The sequence below is a fragment of the Salarias fasciatus genome, chromosome 7, assembly GCF_902148845.1.
Source record: "Salarias fasciatus chromosome 7, fSalaFa1.1, whole genome shotgun sequence".
Lineage (NCBI taxonomy): Eukaryota > Metazoa > Chordata > Actinopteri > Blenniiformes > Blenniidae > Salarias > Salarias fasciatus.
This window is the reverse complement of record NC_043751.1, coordinates 27,035,209-27,056,821: the sequence shown is the minus strand read 5'-3', so window position 1 is coordinate 27,056,821 and position 21,613 is coordinate 27,035,209. Positions and strand designations below refer to the sequence as shown.

Sequence of the window (21,613 nt, the reverse complement as noted above, 5' to 3'; positions counted from 1 at the left end):
TGTTCAGTCGTTCTTGCCATGAATCCAACAAGAAACTTTTTCACTAAAGTGAATGAGAAGCATTTGTAAAAGAAAACATTGCAATTGTTTTTGCTTTTCTGAGCAGAAAAGTTTTTTTTAAAAACTTTGAAACAAAACCTATTGTAACTCTAAACTCTTAAAAACCTCTGAATATCAGTTTATTACAATTAACTCACCTTGAATCTAAATGTCATGTCCTTTAATCTCAGTGATGTTGTGCTAAATACTAAACTTAATAAATAAAGAAAATACTTTTCTGAACAGGTTTCCTCCCGATGTCACTGTTTGAAGGCTTCTAAAAGTTTGGTTTCCAGCCTTCTTCTCTTCATATACAAAGAATGAATGGATATGAAAAAGAAGCAGGGTTTATTTTATTACCTTTTATCACTGTAAAACCCTAAATCCATGAATTTCATTATTTTACCTCCTGCTTCTTTGAGTTTCAACTTGTTAATTTACTTTCTATAGAAGATTTTCTCCGGAGGATAGAGGGATCCAATGAAAACCCACAATCTAATCAAAATGTAAAAAAAAAAAAAAAAAAGATTCAAAAAGGAAATGTGACTATCTGTAACAATGACCACCGCAACATGCGGGCGGGATGATGTGGCATCACAACGGCTTTCGTGGTACAATGAGAAACATCGCCGACAGAGAAAGAGACGGGACAAAAAAAACAGATTAAAATGATGGAATAAGAAGATGTGAGGAGCAGAATGACTGCATGTGAGGATGAATATAAGCTCGGAAGTAAATGTCGTCTCAGGGAAAAGGCTAAAGCTGCTCATTTCCATGCCTGTTGACTCTTTTGACCACCCGCTCCTTGTCCATTGCCGTCTCCTTTCTGTGTTCTGTGCCTTTTTGCCTCCTGGCTCTGGACAGAAATGGGCTTGAGCGCTCGTCTGAGCTTTGAAGTCCTTTGGTTATCAGCCAAGCGTAGCGCTGTACCTGCAGCCATCTGTGAAGGGGCCGCCAGCAGCCGCCCATCGCTCCACTTCCCCTCCACGGCTGAGAGGGGCCGCAGCCAGGAGCGCTGATGGGCTGGCAGAGCCACTTCGGTCCATGTTGGCCGGCCGCACACGGTCCGACCCACAGCGGTGTTAAAGAACACACGGCCGTGCACTTCCAGAACCCTAACCTTGGCCTCCTAATCTCGCCGCGCTACGTTTTTGTTCATTTTAATATCTGTCTGTAAACACTCCCCTCACTCCCACTCTATTCCCGCTCTGCCTCTTTCCCTTGGAAGAGAAGAAAAAAAAAAAAAAAGAAGCGTGGAGGTTATGAAAGGCTTGATTAAAAACTGCAAACCATTTTTCACAGCGTGCTTTGTGTAATATGAAGAGACAGTTAGGATCTTTTGTTTAAATGAAGTGGCTGTGAGTGTGATGGTTGTCCTCACAGCTGTAGCACCTTACATCAGCCGTTGTTTTTGCACCAAATTCGAGGCTTTTGTTCAACTTTTTTTTTTTCTGTTGCATCATGTGTGCATGTGCATTGTGACAGCCAGCGCCGAGCGGCTCTCCTCCACAGAGCGCCATGTTAAATGGCCCGGTATGGCGGTGGAAATTATCACAAACAATGGGATTAGGACCTGGGACAATGTGCACCAAAGGCGAGCTAGTGGTTTTGGTTTTTTTGGGGGGGTTAGTGTTGGGATGAGGCAATAAGACAAGCCAAAGGGGGGGATGAACAAGGCGGGAAGGGATGTGGGGGGGGGGGTCTGAGGGCTTTTGTGTGGGGGTCATGATTAACGGGACGGTGGGGGGGGGGGTGAGAACAAAAAAGATACAGTAGCCAGGCCTCTTCTCAGACCAGCCTCCAATTACACACAGACACATAGATGGGGGCTTCCAATCTGGCCATCAGGCTGTTGCTGAAGTGTCACATGGGCACCATGTGTGCTGGCCAATGGCCTCTCGGCTTATCAACAAACAGAGCAGGATGGAAGGACAGATAAGAGATAGATGTGGGGGTGGGGCGGGGTGGTAACAGGAGGGGGTCACTGGCGGATGATGAGACATTGCAAAGTGAGCATGCAATATATGGTATGTGAGCAAAATGTAGATCAGTCTCATGCTGCACTCTGCAATATTATTCAAGTATAAAAAAGAAAAAAAAAAAAGGAATGATTTGACATCGTCAGCACATAAAGTGCCCTTTATGCTCCAGGAATCTCTTTGTAATTACTGCTTAACAGGCCCAAGTTAACAAAAGCCCTTATTCACTGGCTGCTGTGTTGAGAAGTAGTAAAATGTGAACCTTTGTTAGAACTGAAGCTCTCATAGAGGATCAAAGCAGGGGATGTGTCAGAAGGTACAGAGACTCCCAGCATCATGCTTTTTTAACAGCTACAAGAGAGGGTTATTTAAACCTAATGCAGACATTTATCTTTATCGCACTAAAACACCGCAGCTGTTTCTCTATTAATTTGTCAGTGAGAGCAGCGAAGTTACATGAAAGTATACATATATATATATATATATATATATATATATATATATATATATATATATATATATATATAAAAAAATCAATTTAGAAACCTGAAAATGCAAAAGCAGCTTTCAGGTCTAACATCCACGTGTCCTATTTCTGCAAGTTCCACTTTTTTTTTCTGAAATGCAACTGAAGCAACTGAAGATGCTAGTTACACCAGTTTCCTCCCCAACCGAGCCCGGAGTCGTTATGCTGCACGTCAGAGCCAGAGGCAGCTGTTCCAAACAAGCTGACACCATACACAATGTGAAACAAAAGTGCAGGGGGGTGAAAAAGGGCCTTCACACATGCATGACAACCAACACGGAAATGCCTTGTGTAAGCAGTCGACGGGGCTGAAGCTCCATCCCAGCCAATCTCCATCTTTCCTCTTTGATGAAAACCAACTAATGACAACAACTGACGTGCTCCGCTCGCTGGAGGACCGGGTCCGGCTCTGGGTTTCGAGAGAAGGATGAAAACATGCGGCGAAAGCACCAAAACATGTCGCTGACTGACAATTTTTCCAGTGAAAACACATCAGTGAGATAATTTAGTCTTTCACACGGCATCATTTTGAAAACGACGTCCATTCACTAACTTTGCGTTTTCACTGGAAAACGTTGCTGAAAAAGGAGAACTGCAAAGTTTTACTTGCATTTCAATTAAATTTCTTCCACAAAACAGGCAGCGGGATTATCTGCGGCAGTGCTGGAGGTCGTTCTACTCCAGAGGAATTTACTGAAAAGAGCGGATGAAAATGTTGAAATAGCCATAAGTATTCTGCTCAGTTAGAGACTGGGCCTCCTGTGTCAGACTGGCCTCTACTAACCTGTCATTTCAGCTCTGCCTCACCCACCCAGCACCCCCCCTCACCAAACCCTCCACATGCTCATCTGTTTCCAAAACCTTCGGATCACACCTGTGAACTATTCCAGCGCTCACATATTCCCCCGTCTTCATATAAAACTCACAATCTACCACCCTCTGAAGCCTCTGCTTCTTCTACTAAATGCTTCAACAAATCAATAGCACAGAGAATCCCCCCAACACAGGAATTCACTTTCTTTTTACAGGGAAAGCTCTGAATAATGCAAAAGCAATACTTGTAAAGACAGCTTATCCATTTTCATAACCCTTTCCTGAGTTATCCCTCTTCCAAACAAGTCATGAGGTGATGAATCGGGTCAGCGAAAAGATCAAAATGGCCACGGACCGAAAGGAAACAACAAGAGATAAACATTCACAATGGCACCTACAAACGCTTGGTTACTGCCAGCGGTGTAACCGTCACCTCGTCTCCTCTGCGCTCCGTCCTTCCACACGGCGGACGGTGAAGCTAAACACATCATCCTGTCATAACAATCAGCAAGAGAGACCCTCCATCGGCTCCCTTGACTCTGCCACAGGGTGCGGCCCCACCGTGGCCCCAGCAGGGCCCCGGGGTTCTTCCTGCAATTCTAATCAAACTTTAAAAAGCTACAACCTTGGAGTCTAAACCACGGGTCAAGCTCTGTGAGGAAGATATCAATCAGGCAGCTCCAAACAAGCAGGAGGGAGGGAGGGAGGGTCGGGGGCAGGTTCTGAGAAAGTCTCACCCTCCCTCTGTCCTCCTGTCTTTCTTCTCTGTCCTCGAAGGGCGAACTTCCCCTTAGCGGGGGCAGAGTACCTTCCCCGTACTCAGAAACCACGAGGTAATTCAAAGTCACATTAACGCATAATGGCTGTGTGGATGGATACAACATTAATCTGCTCGTGATGCTGCAGCGCCTGTCACCACCGCCGCCACCACCAGCACCAGCCTCCTCCTCCTCATCATCATCATCATCAGCAGCAGCAGCAGCAACTCCTGAGTTGCACTCTGCACGTTTTTCCAGGTGGGAATGACCGAATCCACGCCGGAATAGCAGCAGTTGACCTGTGAGTGGCAGATCTGCAAATGAAGTCACATTCCTGCCCGGCGCCCGGTTCTGCAGCTGTCCGGTCCTCCTGCAGACCTCCGCTTTACAAATGGGTGATGATGCTCGTGCAGGGGGGTGGGGGGGGTGGGGGGGGGGGGGGGGGACTCACAGGCGGATAGAGACATAATTCACATGCATGCATGAGCACACCACAACACCCATATCTAAGCCAGGCAAGCAGGCAGCGTTTGGCGCTGTCTGAATATTAGCTTTTCCACAGCTGGGGGCTGCTGGACCTGCTCTGTTCATCAGACATCCATCAAGGTGTCAGTCTGGGTTATGAGCGCGGGCTCCCAGGGTGATCACACCACTACCCTTCCTGCCAGCAGGTCCGCCTGATGGCCTTCTGTCTGGGCCAAGAAGGACCAAAGGCAAACACGCAAAAAGAAAAAGGAAAAGCAGGAGCACGGGGAAAAGAACCCGTCTCAAGCAGAATGGCAGCTGTCGGTGTCAAACCTGGCCTTCGTTAATCTTCTATGATTATGAATGTGAAATAAAGATCATGTTCAAACTATAACAAGTGTTTCCCTCAACAAGCTCAACATTAAACAATCAAAGGAAGTAGTTAATCATATAGATTTAGGCTATTAGTTGCCCTGTAGCCAAGGGTGAGTAATTACCATAATAGCCAGTCCAATTCTCTGTGAAGGGCCCCCCAAACCTATTTTCCACCAGAGACTTTGGTCATTTCCATGACTGCTCTACATAACAGCCCTCTCCAACACTGAGGAGGACAGGCAAGGTAATTAATTCCCCCTGCTGCCTCTCTCTCTTCCCTTCTCCTCTTCTCCGTGGTGAAGGGAAAAGCCAGGGAATGTAATTTACACTAATTACCTTTTGCATAGGAGTCTCATTTCAACTTTCCTTTTCATGTTGAAGCGCCAGAGTCTTGGGCAGCGCCTCTCAGCTCCAACACCCCCTAATGAAAAATCACTACAATATTCCTATAGGGACATAACAGTACTTAGAGAAGAGTTTGTTGCAAGTTTATTGTACCTTGTGAACCTGGTTCTTTCATAATAGCTCGTTACAGAGCCTAAATATCAGTGTAAGGCTCATTCTGTAGGCAATAATTATCTTGTGTCACTTTAAAAAATGTGGAAAAGTCCTGCTTTTCAACAGTTCTGGGACTGAGAGGAACTTTGAATGGAGAAGCAGGGGTTCTCTTTTGTGCCAGCAGAGGGACTATAGAGTAGACACAAGCTATTAAACATGAGGCTGCTCCAAAATAAATATGACACACATCAAGTCTTAACACTTGCTTGCTGTAATATTCAATTTGCAGACCCATGTGATCAGCAGGCACACATGTGCATCTCTGCTTCCTGATAGAAAGCTGTTGAAGGATGAGCTTTTCTGCCCTATTGTATGGCAGAGGAGCATCTGCACAGCCTCCAGCACTTCTGAATGATACATAACTGCAACTGAGGGAAATATAGCATCAAATTGCACTGTCAACACTGCTGTTTTAACCTGCAGGTGATGTTGCACTTGGAGCATCCGCAGATCTCGATCATGCAATGGATTATAATGGGCCGCTTGCATTGTTGTTGTTATGTGTTTTTCCTTATATATTTAATGAGCCACCTTGAAAACGACATTGCACAGAGGGAGACAGAGTGTTTGTGAGTGTGTTGGAATAAAAACGACCTGTGTGTCAGGAGGGGATCATTGAGAGAAGCATGCGGGGAAGGAAGCGTTTCTCTCTATTGGATTAGTCACAGCCACAATGCTGCAGCGATAGCGAATATGCTGTATTTAAGCTTGCCTTTCCGGAAGACAAACACACACACACACATGAATCAATGCACCAAAAAGGAGAGGAAAACCCTTTACACTCAAATAGTTTCTACACAGAGGTGAAATATGACGGGAGACGTGGAGAATGGGAAGGAGATCCAGGCGAGACTGGGACCGATCGCTGTCCGTCCCTCTCTCAATCCCTCTCCCCCCTTTTTTTTCTGTAATTTTAACCAGGGACAAACACGGGGACAAAACACAACATTTCCAGGTGTCGGGACACAAATAGCCCCACAGTATTCCCAAACACAGGCGTCTCTTTGACCCCTTATTCGCAGCCTTATCAGCGCGATTTTACGCGGACGCAGCTCGGACTGGCACCACAGTCTGACTACACTGAGACACACACCACTCGGAACAAAATCCCACAAAACACACACCAAATCCGACACCTCACTTCGTTTAGATCCAGACAGCGTGTGAGTGTTGTTCCTTGCGGGGTTCTGACACGGGGAAATAAGACGCAACGCATCTCTTTTACGCTCGTACGAGCCGCAGTTGAGTCTCATTGAGAAGAAGGAGGAGGAGGAAAAAAAAAAAAAAAACTGCAAATCTCCTGAAATAATCTTACCTTCGTATACAGGGGCCATCGGTGCAAGGGTTTCTGTTATTCATGGCAAAAAATGAAGCGAGATTTCTGTTCAAAACTCAATAAAAATCTGCCATCTTGAAGCGCTGATGAGAGGGTCGCCGCGGTCTCCTGCATTACTGGCCCAGTTCATTAGTGAGGAAAATGCTCATAATTCATATCCAGGCGTTCCCAAAACGTGCCATCCGATGCGAGGAAAGAGACCGAAAACAAGGCAGAGGAGAATCCCGGCCGGCAGCGGCGGCGTCTTGTCTTTTCCTTTCCGTTTGTGCGGAGGCTCGGCTGATGAGCCGCGGTGACAGGTTTACTTCAGCTATTGTGCGACATGTCTGTGGAGTCTCTGCAAAAGTTGCTGCGCTCCGAGCGCAGCGAGTTTGTACAGTGAGCCAGCCGGTCGATGCACGATGGAGTCGATGCAGGAAGCCAGCATCAGTCTGTGGGGCTGCAAAAAAAATAAAAAATAAATAAAATAAATAAAAAAAATAATTCACAATAAAATATATCCAAGCTGCATCCTCACTAAGTGCATGAAACATGAACGTCCAGGAGAGACTGCGCGTCTTTTTACGCACCACATGAGAGAAGCCTTTTCTCTTTAACCCTTAGTAGTATTAACCCTTTCATGCCCGTTTATGATCTGTGACTGCTGGAATAGTACACTGAATGTTATTATTTCATCTGGGCATTTAACGACATCCTCCTAAAGTGACAACAACAATTCAAAAATATGTGTCAGTTTGTTTTCAGTTTTGGTCAATTTTAACTGTATTTAAATGTTGTAACCCTTCCTGTGCACAGAATTAAGGAAAAGGATAGATAGATAGATAGATAGATAGATAGATAGATAGATAGATAGATAGATAGATAGAAGTGTTGTAAATTTCTCCCAAACGCCATCTCCCTGCTCTCTAAAGGCTATAAGAACATGATTTATTAGCATTGGCCAGGATGAATAGATATGTTACTGTGGAGATATTATTCATTCTGCCAAAGGAAATAAACAGAACAGTGTGTGAATGTCAATCTGTATTTGGCCATGAAAAACAGGTTTATTTCACTACTTAAAGATGTTTATCCAGGCTATTAACATATAATAACATCAGTTTTCAAGGGTAAAAAAGATTTCAGAATGTAGATTTAAAATGTAATTCTTACATGCAATCAAATGAACGAATGAATGAATTTACCATCTTGCTATCAACACAATATATCAATGAATCTTTAGTCTGTTGTTACTGGCATCCATCACTATCTATGTGCTAAAGGTCACAACAACACATGCTCTGCATTCATGAGAGATTTCAGGGTTTTTACACATGCACATTTGAAATTTCAAACAGATAACTTTAGTTTTTGTGGTAAGCCGATGCAATGACTTTGGACTTTTTTTTTTTTTTTTGTCTGAAATGAGAAAACAAACAAAAAACTCAGGAAAAAAAATGAGGCTCCTTTTTTTTCAAAAATCATCATAGAACAATCATTCCACTCCCCGGTGATGTTACGCTTTTTACAGCAGAGACAACAACAAGATGACCCAAGCAAGGTTAAAAACCCATTCAGGAGCAATGAATCAACACTCCAGGCTTTTTCTTCATTTTTAATGAGACTTTGGGAAAATTGAAAATCTCAGGAAGGGATCATCCATTTAAACTAATTTTACAGTTTCGCACTAAAAGTGTTGAAAGATTAAAAAATAATAATAAAGAAACACTTTATTTTATTCAAGAAGACTAAATATCGATCCATCCTTCCATAGATCCTTGAGGAGAATCCTTACAACCTGCAGGGTGCTGCAGGTAAAGCAAATCTCTCCACATGTGTTTGGAGATAAAGAGTGAGCTGTGACAGTTTGGGACAGGATGTAAAGTGAGGCACTGCTCTTCCTCCTGATGGTGCCTCCTCTTCTGTGCGTGCGCGCGCGGGCGCGCGCGTGTGTGTTGGATTGCTCTGCAGCTGATGGCTCAGGTCTGCTCGCGCTGGAGCGCTCCTACTGTAGGCTTCACTATGACGACATGAGATTTGCACAGAATGGACTGGAATCGGATTACACAGGCTCACACAAATGTGAGTAATCTGTCATTTACCAGCGATCCTGCACTCGCAGCAGTACGCGCACCGGCCTCTCAATTAAACACACTTGTTAACGCGGAGTTAAAGCATTTCACCTCGTCGTCCTTCCCCAAAAGTCAGCTGCTGCTCTCTCTGATTTAAAACTCCTGCGGCTTGTTTGACAGTTGCATGCACGAGCATAAAGTAGTAAAAATAACAATGGAAGTACAGCATGCACCTGTATCCTGTCCCAGATTTTTGCCTCACTGGAAAAACTAATCAGCGATGACCTGCCTTCAGCAGTGACTGTGCGTGTCCTAAGCCAAACAGCTTTGCAGCAGCGCGTTATGCAATTACTCATTCACTTTAAATATGTCACACAGCCCGCAGCCTGCGCGCACATCATATAGATAGAAGGAGCTGACCACTGCATGTCTAACAGACGAAGCAACGCAGGCAGGAAAATCAGGTCTTTTAGGCCCAAAGGGCGTGCAGCCTATATTTGTTTAGTATTAAAACACCAAGTAATGCAATTCTCCCATCAGCGGTGCATTGTTTATTCATGCTGCTGCTACAAAAGGAACTGCAACCTTCCTGAAGGGACCCTCTGTACACTGTGCTGGCTGTTTATATGGCTCCCTTTTGAATGTTTCATGGCTTTATTGTTGTTTTTCCTTAAGAGTTTCAGAAGATCATTACGTGGAAAAGATGCAGGGAACCTTTATTTTCCTAGAATTTTTATGATGTCTGTTATGCATGGATCATACAAATAGCATCCCAACTGAGTGTTGTTTTCTAAATAAATATATTTTAGTCACCTTAAGGCTTCAGCATAAATAAACAGTATGCAGGGATTATGAGGAATTATCTGAATGGAGGCGCTGTAAGTTTATGCAGACACTGCTGAACAAGTATTTTATTCAATGAGTAACCTCAAAGCCCTCAAACCTAAATGCTGACTGTAATTTGATTGCAGGTTGGATTTATGATCTCTCTGTGTGTCCCTTTACCCTGTCGGACAAAACTACATGAAGGAGAGACAAAGTTCTAGTTTCCAATATGCATCTCTCTCAATGAGAACATGGAGAGCAGCTCCATCCCTGCTCCTCTAATGTTTCCCTTTAAATATATTATCACAAAAAGTATTACTCTTCAACTGTTATCGACTCCAGTGCTGAAAGATTTAGGCAATGACCAGATTTGGTGTAATAATAGATGTATATTCAACCCTGGCTTTTTCCCTTTTCTTTTATTGTAGATGGAAAATGTGAAAACACTCGAGCTGTTTGTCACTGGCATTCACTGGATTACAAAACTGAACCTTCATCATATGACATTGCCCTGGTGTTGAGTTAAAGCAGGATGTGGCTCTGCAATTGGAATTTCCCAACTTTCAACTCCAATTTCATTTTTCACTTCCTAAGCACGTGTTTTATGTGAAACTGGCAACTTCTACAAAATACAGTTTTTTTAATTGTTTGCGCTGTTTTTACCAGAATTGCATTGTTACAATGTATAAAAAGTCATTTCTAGCAGCCAATTAAACTGATGGTATAGCACCCCTCCTTGGCCAATGAGAGTAATTCTCAAAAAATGTCCTAAGACGACTGTTTAAATCCAGTCAGGGATGTCGAAGACATCGCCTGTAACAGATGGACATCTGATGAATTGTTGAACAAACACACTGACAAGACAGACAGATGGTCTGGTGCAATTACCTTGGATTAAAGCAGCGCTCCTCCCCTCGGTTCATCATGTAGGACAATTTTGGGCCAGAGATCGGAAACACCGCGTGTTGATCGGATGCAGGCTGATGTGGCGCATGCTGATGTATTCCAGCTGACCATTAAAGATACACAGAACCATAACTATAGAACAATATGTTAAAATCAAACTTGATAGATGTGAACCTTTAATGGGCCACTGGTTGAAAATGGTTAAACTCTGTCCTGCACCATGAAGCACCTGTTTTGTTTTTCCCTCCACAAGTAGTTCAGAACTAATGCAATTGTGCAGGATTAACTTCCAGCCACGCAGAAAATCATGGTTTGATTATTAACCACAACGTACTGTATGGAATCCGCATGACAGAAGGAAAGAGTTTCAAAGTAACAGGATTAATCATGGCACAATGAAGAAACCGGCGTGCTGAGGACAAAAGACTTATTCCACTTTTTTCTATCTTTGTTTTGTCCCAGTTGGACGGAACATGAATGAGTTTGCTAAAACATTGCCGAACAATGTTTTTCTAGCAGTTTTAATCAGGCTGCAGAATCACTATCTTCCTTGTTTTACATGCTTTCCTTTGGTTTCACCTTCAACAACAGCCTGCGTTTTTGTTTTTGTTTTTCAGTCTTGTGGTGCGGCTCCATGTTTGCTGGATGAGTAAAGATTATAAACTGTTATTAGGAACAGAAAATATGGAACACGCACAGCAGATTGAGTTAAAGCCACTGTAATTATGGAGACTTAATGTGCGTGTTTACTCATGCATGAGTCGCACCGAGCGGTGGATGCTGCCGTCGGTGTTGACTCGGGATGGAGAGCAGCCTGCGCACGCTGAAGGAGGCACAGATTTGACGTATTGTGCTTTCAGCTAAAAGAAAAGATCAACATCATGAAAATGATATTCTGTTCACAAAAAAAACATTAAAACAAAAAGGCTTTCCAAAACTGAGGAGATGATGAAGGTTAAGTGGTGGATGATGGACGGATGGATTTAATTTTACATCTGCAAAAATTCAAGCCACCCAAAATATTTATGTATGTATTAAGTTCGGTAGTTGGTTCATCCGGCATCAGTCGATCCCAGACCAGTTTGTCACTGTAGCTGAAAGCACAGGTCGCCAAAACACACACGTTCACATTTATTTTACAATCTACAGTCAACCTAAAGTACGTGGAGACGCTCACGGTTTTTTGTTTTATCAATTAACTTTAAAATAAAGGAAAAAAGTGTCACCACGCTTCGCCTTTGTTGTTCCTTTGCAGCATTTTTCACACCTGCTCGAAAGTTTTTGCACAGAACTACACATGCATGATTTTATTTCTGAACAGGAAGGAAATTAAGTAGTATATACAATAGAGTGTGAAGCCAATTTCAGCTCTATTATTACACAGCGAGTGCCTCACACACTGAACTCCTCCGCTCCTTTATTATCCGGCTCTCAGTTCAGGTGTGTATTACGGGCCACAGCTGAGTTATGGCTTCACTTATGGATGGGTCTATGGGCCGACACATCGCCGTCTCCGACTGAGCTCATTTGCGTTAGGAAGTGATTCTGAGTCGAGACGTCTGATTGTTTCTCCTGACTTTTTCCCCCTGCCTCTCTCCTGTGTCAGTGGAAAATGTACTCAGTTGCTGCTAACCTCTCACCTCTTGTTTAGTTTCGAAATAGCAGAGCCGAGCGGATTCAGAACCCAAACTGCTGCAGTGTTTAGTCCCTCAGGTTCAATTCATTACCTCACACACATATTAGATTCAGGGTCGCTTCTCGGTTCAATGACATGCATGACATCAGTCTCCTTGAAAGGGACCTTTTCCATGGGAAAATCACTTTTGCCCTGCTGCTTCAGGATGTTTCCCTTTCCCTTTTTCTTTTAGGAAGAAAACATTTCTAAACAGAAACTTAATGAATTCTAGTTTGGCACTGCGCCCTCAACAAAAAAACATATCTGTCTTTGTGTGTAATGTAAACGAAATAATCTGGCAAGCAAGAGTGAGTCAAGAAACATCAGAAGTAATCAGTAAATCGGGAAACGTACAAACACAGACACTGCTGCCCTCGATTCCAAACCTTTAAAGAAATAATTGTTGACATCTGCATGTTATCAGTGCGCAGTCGCTTCGTGTAAACTGCTGCCTGAGTGGGTGGGAAGTGGTGGTCATGACCACGGTGCAGCTTTAGCATCAGGACGTGTGTTTACTCTCATGAAATTTAGCCTTGTTAAGCCTTTAAAAGATCCAGCATTCATTCATCATATCAAACAAAAACTTTAAAACAATCAAGCGAAAGGGTCCTTTTCTAAGTCACGGTTTGAGCGACAGTCATTCTGTGTTTTCTGTTGTACAAAAGCCGTTTTGTGGTTTTCTGTTGGTGTGTGAGAGTGCAATGTTTTTCCTGCCTGTGAGAGCTGGTGGTTTACCAGGCATCTCGGCAGAGTAAACCAATTCAGATCAGTCTGACAAATCATTCTGGCATCGACCACCTTTTTGATTGAGCTACGGTATTTCTTAACAACAAACAAGCCGCATAAATTACTACCCAAAGCTGTAAATGATTATCCCATATGCTTCACGCGCACCAATGCATGCCGCTTTGTTTGCAGCAGCCGAGCAATTTGTCATGCCTTATAAAATCTAGAGCACACTAAATGGCTTCTCTTTCTCGCTCTCTCTCTCTCTTTTTTTTTTTTTTTTTTTTTGAGTGTTCAGCATTATATTCCTGAAAGTGTTCTTTTCTGTGTTGCAACGTCCTGTCTGATGTCTGCGCGCCTCTGGAGCGCCTCTTGTTCTCGCTCGGCGCGTTATGGCCTCCAGACAGGTTGATCACTGAGACGACGTTTCGGACAAGGCCTCCCGGGTCGCAGTGGAGATGAAGCTGCTGGAGTAAATAACAGAGAGGTGGTCTGGAAACCCAAACATGGATTATGATGCCAGCGAGATTCAGTTAATTTTATTTAAAAAAAAAAAAAAAAAATAGAAAAAAGCAGCATTTTCATGTCATTAACAATAGTGAGAGGTTCTTTGTGAGATCGGGGAAATGTTGTGACTAATGCGCCTCTCGCCAAATAACTGAGTCATTACATAATCATTACATAGTCATCAATCAAAATGATGACACATCAAGTTTCAACAGAAGCTTTATGAGTTTGTTTCTTTTCCCAGTCGCATGATTTTTAACCCCAACAGAATGTATCAGCAGTTACTTTCACTTCTTCCTTTCTTGGTGTTTCTTCCATGACAGGGGATGTAATTGATTTCTAAATGTATTCCTCTTGAAGGCCAGAGGGTTGTCCATGTCAGTCAAACTCTCGCTCATTTCTCCGGCTCCTTCCTGCAGGTGAATAAGTGCGCCCGGCCTTGAGCCGACAGCCGAAACCAGCCTGGACCGGCCGGGGGTGGCCGCTGCCCTTTCGCTGATCGGAGCCGTTTCTCCGGAGGACGCCGGCGATTTGACACGAGCTGGTAAATGTACACTGGAGTACAGCGAGGCGGTGTATGCAGCTCTAATGCCGCCGGATGATAAATCACTGGGTGAGTGGTTTCTATCAGGTTCCCAGTCGGATTTCAGAACCTGACCGTCAAACACCATCTTCTTATGTAATCTGCAGTTCGGTACAGAGAGTTCCTGCAAGCAGTGCACGCGGTCACAATCACATCACGGATAATGTGATCAATCTGTGATGTTATCAGAGTGTCACAGTGGGAATCAACACGTCATTTAGCGTCATCTGAAGTATGTTGTTTGTGGAAAGTAAGTATGATTTAACCGGTCTGGTCCGCTCTGGATGAAAATTAAAATGTGTTTGACACCCCTGATTTAAACCATCCCTCCCTCTCTTTTTCCGATCACAAATCACACTCGGAATATAATAATTATTTCTAGTGCGATGGTAATAAAACATATCATATTATACACTGACAATGTGAACAAAGAGACGGGAGTTTCAGTGTAACACTCCCACCTCAAAGGCTATGTCCACAATTTCAAATACAAGGCAGCAGTCGCCACATAACAGACAGGCCATCTGAGGCGCTCATGAGTTTTTCTTCCTGCACACAATTTATATTTACTGTGCACACTGTGTTTCGACCCCTGGAAATGAAATTGAACCTGCAGGCCAGAAGGTGTTTCGAATGTCAGACAAAGCTTTAAAGAGGACCTCGGCGTTGAACTCTTTTTCTATTTTTATTTTTTTTCTCTTAAATCAACTTATTAGTCCATCCAGCAGAGACTGAACGGCAGCTTTAACTGCAGGTTGCCGAACATGCTGATGAGAGTTAGCCGTCTTTGCAGGATGGATCAAGACAAAGCAGTTGAATATAGTTCCTCCTCTGCGTTTTCGAAGTGTGAGCGCCGCTAAAAGCTCGAGCAAAGTGTATTTGCAAGCGCGGGATGGTGTACCTTTAAAGAGACACGCCGGGTTTCAGCTCCTCTATTGTGGGATGAACATTAACCACTTAAGATGTAGCACTTTCCCTCGGCTGGCGAGAAGCCGTGTACGCCATGAGTGCTTTTGATCCAACTTACTCTACGACTAAAAGTGGTATTATTATTTCCCTTTGGCACTGTTATTACATATGCCTGTGCACACACACTCACACGTGCACACAGCCAGGAAGAGCGAGAGAGAGAGGGGAAAGAGAAACTGCGTCCAGAACATGTAAATTCCTGTCTGTTTGTGAAGGTGCAGCTGCTGTGGTAGTTATGCAACCAGCTATCAACATAAATGAAGATTAACATGTTATAGTACATTGACTTTTTGCATACAAGCTAACATTGCATGAAACCGCTGTGTACAAAAGCAGCTGTGCCCCCAGGATCAGAAATGACAGGGTTCAGGGGAGCCGAAGTCCGGAGACAAATAGAGAATTACGCCCACACTTTCAACTTCACTCCTCTGCAAAATAAACTAAAGGTTGTGTCCTTGAAACGCAGCCTGTCAGTGGTTTCTCAAGGGCTGGAGGCCCGTGCGCCACCGCTTCGTTCCTGTCTAACTTTGTGCACGGCGCAAGTCGTGCATGCCCTGGGAAATCAAACAGCTTCCCTCGCTTTGGCTGAAAGAATGTTTCTCTTCTTGCATTTACTTTGAGATGAATGCTCTCGCAGTTTCCCATGCCAGAGCCGTCAAACGGCATTAATGATTGTTATCTCAAAATAGCCTAAATGTTCAGCCAAATGCTGTTTAATGTACAAAATACACACACAAGAGAGGCTTACAGAGCAAACACAGAAGTAGGAGGGCTTTCTTTTTTTTTCTTTTCATTTTTTTTTTCTTTATAAGCAGCAGCAATGAGAAAACATTTCTCCCCCTGGGGACGGTCAGAGTGTGGCTGGCAGACTGGGTTTCACACTCCTCTGCTGTGCAGGCCTGAACCTCTGGTGAACTCAGCCCTGGTGAAGGCAGAGCAATGACTGAATGACTGATTGACTGACCGCCCCCACCTCTCGCTGCCCCAGACAGGCCCGAGCCGGGCCTGCTCGCTGCTCTGGAGCTCCCAGGTTAGAGTGACACCTGCTGGAGTCTGCAGAAAAGGGGTTGTATAACTTGGGTCATAAATAACGGTCCTGTGGGTTGACTGTTGAGGTTTAACCACATGTGCTGAAAGCTGAATAAGACATTGCAAACAAGGGGATATGAAATCTTTTATAGTGCGAGAAAGCACTCGGTACTTTAGAAAAAAATGTGCACTGCTTACATTAGCAGATACTTATCATGATTTAGCAAGAAAGAGGCATTTGTTTGTCTGGAAATAGAAACAAAAAAAGCTCAAAGCTCATAGCTTGAGCTGATGTATGGTTTGTTCAGCAAACCACGTGCCGCCTTACAAGAAGCAGCTAACGCCACGATGGATTCTGTCTCAAATACAATGCAATTTGGCACAGTGTGCACCTCTGTGGTCTCCTCTCCTGTTTTCTCCTGATGGCTTAATCTCTGCAGTCCGCTGTGCAACTAATGCAGGGTCCGCTCAGAGGCCCAAGGTTGTGAATGGAAACGATGACAGATGATCTTCACAACAAGTCAGCTCTAAGCTGTTTTGCTAATCCGGATGGCTTCTCTTGCTCATGGACAGAATGACTCACAGGTCAGGAAGACAAAGATGATAGTTATTGTACAGTTGACAAGATTCAGCGTGCTCGTAAAGTCTTTTTATTTGGCAGGACGAACCACCAGAGATTCAATTGCACTGTGTGATCAGCTGCCGGGCCCGCCACCATCGCTGGATCGTGATAAGGAGAACGTTACTGAAAATGACGCAACGGTAGCAAAGTCCAAGAGGTCTTTTTCCTGTTTTTCCAGTGGACAAATAGGATGCTTATCCCGCTGGAAGCAAACAGCTGGATGCCCCGGCAGCCTAACTACCGAGTCCTCGGGGGTGATAAAATCCTCAATGTCCTGTCCAGATTGTTCAGGAATGTTGGAGAAGAGCTGGTCGATCCATATGTTCTTTTCCACATGCTGCGGCTCTCCGGACTCGGCAGATCACGTCCAAACCAATGTGTTTCATTAGAGCTGGCGGTACACGATGCCTGTGGGGGATTAAGTCTATAAATCACAGCTGAGTTACGTATTGAAATCAGCAGCCGGCCGGCGCAGAGATATTCCCCCGCAAATCCAAATCGACTGACTGCCGACGTGTTTAGTTGTGAGATTTAGCCGTCCGCTACTTTGCGGGAGAGTTTCATTGACGAGGACGTTGGTTTGTTCGGGAGATTTGTTTCTTTTTTCTTTCTGTTTTCTTTCTATGTGTGTATGATGAAACCAAAAGATGAACATAGGTTTTCAGACGATACTGCAACGCAGTTTTACGGAAAAGGAAACATCACTCGTAGCTCATCTAACGCAACAGTTTCCTCACATTATCTCAACACCGGCCCTTCCTCACACATCCACAAACATCACAGCAGATCCTCTTTCTCTCAGTCCCCAAATTAAGCACAGCAAACATGCAAGCTAATCAGTCATGCTCTACTAACTACTAGCAATAATGGCAAGACTAAGCCCAGGAACAAGCGTGGTGGGGGAAGTAATAGCTGATTATTTGAGTCGAATTTGGCCAGTTGTAACACGCTGTTGTCAACCGATTAACACGGTGTTCATGCCGGACGAGCTGTTGAGACAGTTTGGATTTCTGCAGCAAAGTGAGAAAAGGCAATTTAAAAAAAAAAAAAAAAACACGATTATTGGATGAGATTGTCACTTAAAGTGACTTCAATCAGTTATGTTTTTAGTTTATCTGCAGCGGTTTCTGTCTCTCAGGTCAAATCGGTGCACGGCTGTCTAGAAAAGTTGAGGACACAATGATAGTGATATTTCCACAGAGATCGCTTCACGTAAGTGCCAATAACAAGGCCGGCGACTGTCAATCTAAACGATGCAGAGAAAACACTTTACAAAAACAAGGCCGGGTTTCTTAACGTAAATATTTCCTCTGTGAAATTTCCTTCCAAATGAAACACTCGTTCCGTGTTTTGTTGACATCCGTAATGGAAAATGTCATCAGCGGAGAAAGATTGACTGTAGTTTTTCTCATATTGGATCCAAGCGTTGGACGTTAGACAGAATGCTGATCAGTAATTGTGAGAGACAGGGTTGCAACATCACAAGACAAACACTCTGCTTTGTTTTGGAGCTACAGAGAGGCTTCACATTATCAGCAGGCAAATGTAAAACACAGAAAACTGCGACTGGCTGTCTTTTTCCCATCGCCTTGCGCAGCTTTTAGCTCCAGCCGTCAAAAATCAGCAGCCCTGCCGCCTCTCCAACATGTGACTCCACCGACAGATTACATGTGTTTGATCAGTACGTGTGTTAAAGAGGAGGAGCTGCAGCGTCTGAGAGCTTTTAATGACGCGGATATCTTTTCGCTGCTGCGGCGTGACGCCCTGACGTGGGAGTCGGCAGCGTAAGAAAAAAAAAAATAATTAAATTATGCACCATAAAGTCTCGCACCGTCTCCACCCTCACAGCGACGGACACACACGTGTGTATCACCGTGATGGTGGGCAGCGGACGGTTTTGCTGAGCAGGCAGCTCCGGTGACCTTCCGCTCCCCGCATGCAGTTTGACTCGTGCTGCCGTTAGGCCCGGGCTCGCGGTTTGTTTGTGCTTCATGTCCACCATGGCAACTAATCATTTCACAAGAAAAAGTGTTAGTTTGTACAAAGTGACTTCTTGTTTTTCAGATTTTGCGACTTAAAAAAAAAAAAAAACCCACACTTTTCGTTCAGTGTGTGCTGATATATTTAAGTGGAAGGATGATTTCACTTGTCAATCCAATCTAATGCTTTCAATGAGAATCAATCAATAAATGAAATGCTTTATTTGTGATCTGCATTTGAGGCTGTCTATACACATGCCCTGGCCGTACCGCTGCCGGTATAGATTCGCGGTTATGTAGGTCCGTCGTTACATCTGATACGGTTGAATGAACAAAAGGTTCCTGTAAAGAGAACACTCTGACCTGACAGAGAACATCCTATTATCTGCCTGCGCTATTTCTGTCTTTTTCCATCTCTTTCTCTAAATATTTCTCTTTTTTACCAACAATCAGCTATCAAAGGATGAGCCACTCAAAGCCTCCTAGCAACAGGAAGAGGTTCTGCCCCCCTTGGAGAGCTCCTGTTAATCTCTAGCCTCGTCTCCAGCCTTTACGACCAGGCTGACGTCAAAGGCCGGTCCTCGGTTATTGTTTCTGGAGGACCGAAGTGGTTCAGACGCAGAGATTCACACCAGCGTCGCGCTTCCTGTCAGCGTCGAGAATAGCCGGCGTCTCTCTGGGACTGGCAGCGATCGTTGAAGTCACCCACAGCTCTCCGCGTTGCTGAGAGGGCCGGCTTCGTGACAAGAAACCTGGCCTCCTGGGGGGGCCCGGCTGTAAATATCTCTGTTGTTGTTGAGGTGGATGATGTGCTCTGTGGGGAGGGGATGCACAGTGCTACGTACTTATGTGTGCGTGTGTGTGTGTGTGTGTGTGTGTGTGTACTTGTGGGCAGGAGCATCAGAGATGGCTCAGGTAGGGGGGATCCATGTGACTTGCCACAAGTGGAGAGGCTATGGATTAAGGGTCACATGCGTCTTTTGTGTTGCTATGAAGACGGCAACATGGTTATGACATGTCTTCCTATTTTTATGGAGTACCGCAGGCTGACGATGACACATTTGTTCCTTGGTGGACGCCTAATATATGTCTCAATAAATCATAAGCAGAAACTTTTTCTTAATTCTCATTTCCCCAATCCTCTGTTTCTATTGTCTCTGCCCCCCCTCCTCCTCTGTGCTTTGTCATCCATCTTCTTTCTCTTAGTGAAACCCCCCCCTCTTTCTCTTGCCTCAGTGGTTCATTTCTGTCTTGTGTTGTTTGTGGAGGCTCAATGGAGCGTCACTTACTGGCCCCTCGACAGATTCCAGACTACACACTGCAGCTGCGGCTATAGAATAGACTTTTGAGCTGGCACTGCGTTGCTCCAAATTACTCGCTATGCTTTCAGTGTTTAAATAATGGTCTTAGCACAGAGTTAATGGCAGTAGTGGGAGGCCAAGTGATGAACACACTGTTTTCAGTGCAAAGTGTTCCAGCTAGTGCAGGCTCAGGATGGCCCGGGTCCTCGGGTTAATAGGGACCGGAGAGTGATATGTAGTCTTAATGGAAATGAAGGCTGCTTGAGGGAGGACATTACTGTGATTCTTCCATGTGTGATGTTTTGAAGGAGTGAATGTGGTCATTATTTCCTCCCATTGCTTTCTCTCGCTGCATCTTTTGGGGGGGGGGGGGGGGGGGGTGTGGATGAGAATTAGATACAGTCGGCTAGTGCCCTTTTGTTAATAGCGTTAGCCAACATGCAACAGGACAAAAAGCAGCACAATAATCAATGTATGCATCCGTCCCCGTCTTTCTATTAAATGTTCCTTCTTCATTGTATTCCTGACGTTAAAAAAACAAAAACAAAACAGACTGGAACAAAACACAAGATATTCCAGTTGTTGCACATGCTTTTTTTTTTCTTTTCTTTTCTCTTTTTTTCTTACTTCCAGGCCAATGTTGTGATAAGAGATAGTTTCATTAGGGGATTATTCATGGATGGGGAGCGCAGGCTCAGTTATTGATGCAGCTCATTGGTTTTTTGTGAGGCACAATGGGTTCTCTTGATTGATTGTGTTAGACGGCCGATGATGTGACACAGAGGAACACGAGACATGTAGAACTATGAGCTATAGTGAGAGATAAACCCCCACCGAGGGCACATGCTCAGACGCACACACACATAAGCATACTGTAAGAACATGTCTCTCTAATGAAGACAGCTCTGAGAAGGTAATGAACAACATCCAGTCCTCTATGGTGACGAGATTGGCCCTCGCTCACACAAAACAATTAATATTCATGCTTGGCTGGAAATTGAATAATAGCTTAGATTCTCCAGCCCCAACAGGCTGGATGATAAAAGAGTGGGAGCGATAGGAGAGTCGTCTCGGTGAGATGATTCTGGAGCACAAACTTTTCGCACGAGATGGGGGCTGCTCTGATGTGGTTTCTTAAAAAACAGGGATAAGTCATCTTCAATTTATGAAGAGCAAGATCAATGTTCAGTTTTTGTTCAATTTCAGGGCGGATGGCCGCCTGGAGCCAACCAGATTTGGTCAGATTCTTTTGGCTTGTGACTCCGCAGTGCCTTAGTTTATTAATCAGACGGAGAGTTCTGCTCTGTGTGATAAGCCCGTGCACTGGGTCTGTGTGTGTGTGTGTGTGTGTGTGTGTGTGTGTGGCAGGGCAACTGTGCGACCACCAGCCAGGATGTGCGAACGGCGGCCGAGCTAATACGGACAATGCTCCTGCACAAATGCACACTCACACACGTCCGTTCACTTGTGACAAGGAGCCACGTTTGAAAGTCGGCACCATGCGGCATCCAGCAGCATGTGGGCTCATCCCTCTCTCTCTCGCTCTCTCTCGCTCTCTCTCTCTCCATCCTCTTTTTCTTTCCACCTTCTC

The 21,613-nt window shown here is 44.4% G+C and overlaps 1 protein-coding gene across 4 annotated transcripts in view; it reads right to left on the bottom strand.

The window, feature by feature from the left end:
• Window positions 1–7,251, bottom strand: part of hipk2 (homeodomain interacting protein kinase 2) — a 70,649-nt gene extending 63,398 nt beyond the window's left edge. For all 4 annotated transcript variants that reach the window (XM_030095519.1, XM_030095520.1, XM_030095521.1 and 1 more), the window contains exon 1: window positions 6,829–7,251. In XM_030095519.1, the coding sequence (XP_029951379.1) occupies window positions 6,829–6,847 (19 nt within the window). In that variant the 5' untranslated portion in view covers window positions 6,848–7,251. The remainder of the gene's footprint in view (window positions 1–6,828) is intronic.
• Between the last annotated feature and the right edge of the window lie 14,362 nt (window positions 7,252–21,613).